The sequence below is a fragment of the Austrofundulus limnaeus genome, unplaced genomic scaffold (genome assembly GCF_001266775.1).
Source record: "Austrofundulus limnaeus strain Quisiro unplaced genomic scaffold, Austrofundulus_limnaeus-1.0 Scaffold107, whole genome shotgun sequence".
Lineage (NCBI taxonomy): Eukaryota > Metazoa > Chordata > Actinopteri > Cyprinodontiformes > Rivulidae > Austrofundulus > Austrofundulus limnaeus.
Window position 1 is genome coordinate 1,312,290 of NW_013952509.1, and position 3,935 is coordinate 1,316,224.

General features: G+C 39.4%; 1 protein-coding gene across 2 annotated transcripts in view; it reads left to right on the top strand.

Moving 5' to 3' along the window:
• The window catches only part of LOC106521336 (interleukin-1 receptor accessory protein-like 1), a 362,538-nt gene that overhangs the window by 209,968 nt on the left and 148,635 nt on the right, over positions 1 to 3,935 (top strand). For both annotated transcript variants that reach the window (XM_014013871.1, XM_014013872.1), the window contains exon 6: positions 1,424 to 1,498. In XM_014013871.1, the coding sequence (XP_013869325.1) occupies positions 1,424 to 1,498 (75 nt within the window). The remainder of the gene's footprint in view (positions 1 to 1,423; positions 1,499 to 3,935) is intronic.

A 3,935-nucleotide genomic window follows, 5' to 3' on the forward strand; every position in this document is an offset into this window, starting at 1 on the left:
GGGGGGTCATGATGCAGCTCACTTGGCATCTGAAAATACATTTCCTCAAGGGTATTTTTAATCTGAAAAGAGTTTCACTGAGTGAGAAGTAGTGCTACCAGACACTTTCAGTTTCACTTTCAGTTTCACCCAAGAGCCTGCAGGAGTCATGGGCGGTGGGTGTGGGGTGGGGAGTTGTGCTCCGCCATGAGGAAGCTCGGCTTAAAGACACGTCCCAGGGGCGTTTCTGGTGCCAAAAGTTGTTTCTGGTCCCCACCTGTCGTTTTGCTCCTCAGCATGGCTTCCTAAAAACACTGCAGGATTTCTCAAACATGCATGAATGAGTCAAAGCAAGGCTTTGGGCATGTTTTTTTTTATGAGAGTATGACATTATAACATGATATAAAACTCAAAGAACTAGATTTTACATGATATTGCCCCTTTAAAATCCAGGTTTTAGAAGGTTTTTAGTGATTGGAGCAGTGAACACTGCTGCAGTGCAGACCCAACTCATTTTGCTGAAGACACACAGAAACAGAAAACTTCTCTGATGCCACTTTGAGTAACTTTAGGAACTTTAGGGCGGCTGTGGCGGTGTAGTTAGGGAAGTTGTTCTGGAACTGGAAGGTTGCTGGTTCGATTCCCCTGTCCAGCTGTGTCAGTTGTTGTGTCCTTGGGCAAGACACTTCACCCCTAATGCCTCTGATGTGTGTCCCATCAGTGTATGAATGTGATTGGCACTGATTAGTCTCCATAGATGATTGTACATGTTAGCTTTGTAGAGACCTTACAGAGTGCTGTGTGAATGGGTAAATGAGGACACAGATTGTAGTGTGAAGCACTCTGAGTATCCTGGATGGATAGAAAGACACTATACAAGTACAGTCCATTTACCATTTACTTTGAAGACTTAAAGCATTTAGGGACAACTAACGAGGAGCCTCTCAGAACACAGCTTGGTTCCTTAGCAGCTGTCTAATTAGAGGTGGTGCTTTGTAAAAGGTTTTCTAATGGAACTGTGATCCACTTTTAAATCCTTTTGTACATGATTGTTATTATTGTTTCATCATCAGTGAAATTATGAATGGAGTTATCAAGCCAAACCTCCCCAAAACAACTATTTAATCTCTGTTCCCATAGCAGCGGGTAAAGGAAGGAGTTTTATTTTAGGTTATGTTGCCGAAGGTTACGTATCCATGCCAATCAATAAAATTGTTTACACAAACAGTTAAGTGGACCAGTTTGGGGGTAGATTTATTCATTTATTCCTTTTCTGTCCTCTCTTTAAATATTAGATTTGTTCTCTTCCTGTTTTAATGCTGTTCTGATTGCTGCCTTTAATGAATAAATCATATTTCCTGCAGTTCACAGAGCAAAACAAGCAGTATTTTTAATGCTCGCTCTCTTTCTGTTGTTTTTTTCTTTTCTTTTTTTTTCCTCACAGCTCCCGTGACTGACAAGCCGCCAAAAATCCTTTTCCCTTCCGAGAGCCAAATGAGCATCACAGAGATGGCGCTAGGTAAGGAAACATGTTCCATTCCCTGCAGTGACTGCCTGGTTTTTGTTTCTGTCATTGGAGCGTGCAGCATCTTAGATTGCTTTAGATTTCTAAACTAGTCCAACAAAGCAGATTCTTCCAAAGTAGGTCTCTTTCTTGTGGCTTTTTTTTTTTTGTTTTGTTTTGTTTTGCTATTGGAGCTAGTTTATCTCCTGCAAGTCTTGAAGTTTTGGGGACAATATCCAATCACCCGTTTGAGTCATTTTTGGGCAATTTTTTTAGTTGTAATTTTACAGCATGGTACTCTGCCTCGAAGAAGGAATATTCTGGGATGGAAGTTTTGTGTGAGCTGGTTTAATTGTCCTTTGCACAGTGGTGACTCTCAAAGAGCTGCAGCTGTGAGAATGAGTTAGTCTCATTGTGTGAGCTCTTTGACGAACTGATGCTCCAGCACTCTTTTCACTGGGGGGGTAAAGATTAGGTACATGCCTTGGTAATCTTAATCTGTACAATCTGAACTTGTTCTACAACCCCTGGCAAAAAGTATGGAATCTTGGATGAGCACTCATTCAGACATTTCATTCTATAACACAAACTCAGTTCAAAAACATGATACATACATATTTTGAATGGTCTTTTGTTTATCTGGTTTTCATGATTCCATACTTTTTCCTCAAAATTGAGTGATTTCATATTTTTTCCCTGTGCTTGGTCAATAAAAGTAACATTCACTGACTTCCACAATGTTTTCTCTTCATTTCTTTGAGTGTTCCTGAAAGCCAWCAAGTTGCACTTTGGAATGACCTTATTATTGTATCATGTTTTTTTTTATCTGAGTTTGTTTTACAGAATGAAATGTCTGAACGAGTGCTCATCCAAGACTGGTGATTCCATACTTTTTGCCAGGGGTAGTATTAAGAACATGCACTGTGGAGGTTTTCTTCTGAAAGTGGAATAGAATTTATTGGGGTAACACAATTTGTCAAATTATATTCATCAATATCAAGTGGTTTGCATTTATAATCTGCATGTCAATCAAATAATCTGGCCAATGAGATGGATTCTGTACCGTCTGAGTGTTGTGAAACATTGTTTTGGAAGGAAAAGAAAACAGTGAGAACAATGTGACTTTATTTAAACTGATATTGTCCTTCCAGAACTCAGCATTAATATTTTATATTGGCTCGTTTAATGTTGTGCAGCCCRAGTTTTAACTCAATAAAGGAGCTTAATATTTCTGGTTGGTACGTTTTTCCTATTCATCTGAAAACTCTGTCAGCAAAACAACATTCTCGTCACCAATATCAAAGATTATTGCCACCGCACAGATGCAGTGGAGGGAAATGGTTTAGTTTCATTTAAAAAGCCCAGCTTTTCAATCATAATCCTTCACACCTCAAATGTAATTTTTCTCACAGTGCTGCAGTTTTGATGTGTTTCAGCCAAACAGGGTTTTGAGGAAGACCTTCGGTTAGGTTGCTTTTTCTGTGTTTCCCGTTTTTCTTTTTTTGTGAATGGACCTTGGGACTTAACAAGGAGGGATAAAAGAAAACCAGCATGACTCATTTATAATATATTTTTTATGAAAAGCGAGGTGCTTCTCTTCATACATTTCTTTTACCACCCTTCTGTTTATTTTTTTATTTATTTTTTTTTTTCATCACGTCTCTTAACTATTTTGTGCTTTTAATAAGTTTCTTTATGGCGGACTAATCTTCCAACTGATGACGTTRGCAACATTTGAAGTGATTAGCTCCAAATCTGCCTGATGTAGCTGCTGCAGATCTCCACTAYGGACTCTCCCTTTGCTTTAGCAGCTTTCAATGCACAGAGACTCRTGGGAAAACTCCAGCTTTGTGCCTTGTTGGACAGAATCGCAGCTGTTGGTGGACCGGGTGGGAAAAAAATGGGTCATGATGGAGGCTTCCTTTGAAGTAAATTTGTCACAGGCAATGAACACAACGTGCTCGTGGAGGTATAATGGGTGGCAATCAGAAAATAGGTGCGAATCATTGTAGCTTTAAACTGATGATGAGAAACGCCTCCCTGGCTGCTTTCATCTGATTAAGCTTTCATAGTGGATGATGGGAGATTTTCAAACTCCATTACCTGATAGCTGCGACAACAGACAATCAAAGGTAAAAAGCATATGCTGCTGTTTTATGTTTTCCTCACTCCCCTGCTGGCTCGATAATGATTTGGTCTGTGTGTGTTTGTGTGTCTGTCTTTAAGCAAATGGTTTCCTCCCTCGTCTTTATAACTCACAACACACTTTATTGAAACTTTCAGAAATCACTGGATGTACATCTACAACTCACTTTTATTCAAGATGGCCACCACAGCTAACTGACTGTCGACAACAGTGGCTCAGCTCAATCAGTTTTACATACAGCGGGTAAAATAAGTATTGAACACGTCACCATTTTTCTTTGTAAATATATTACTAGAGGTGCTAATG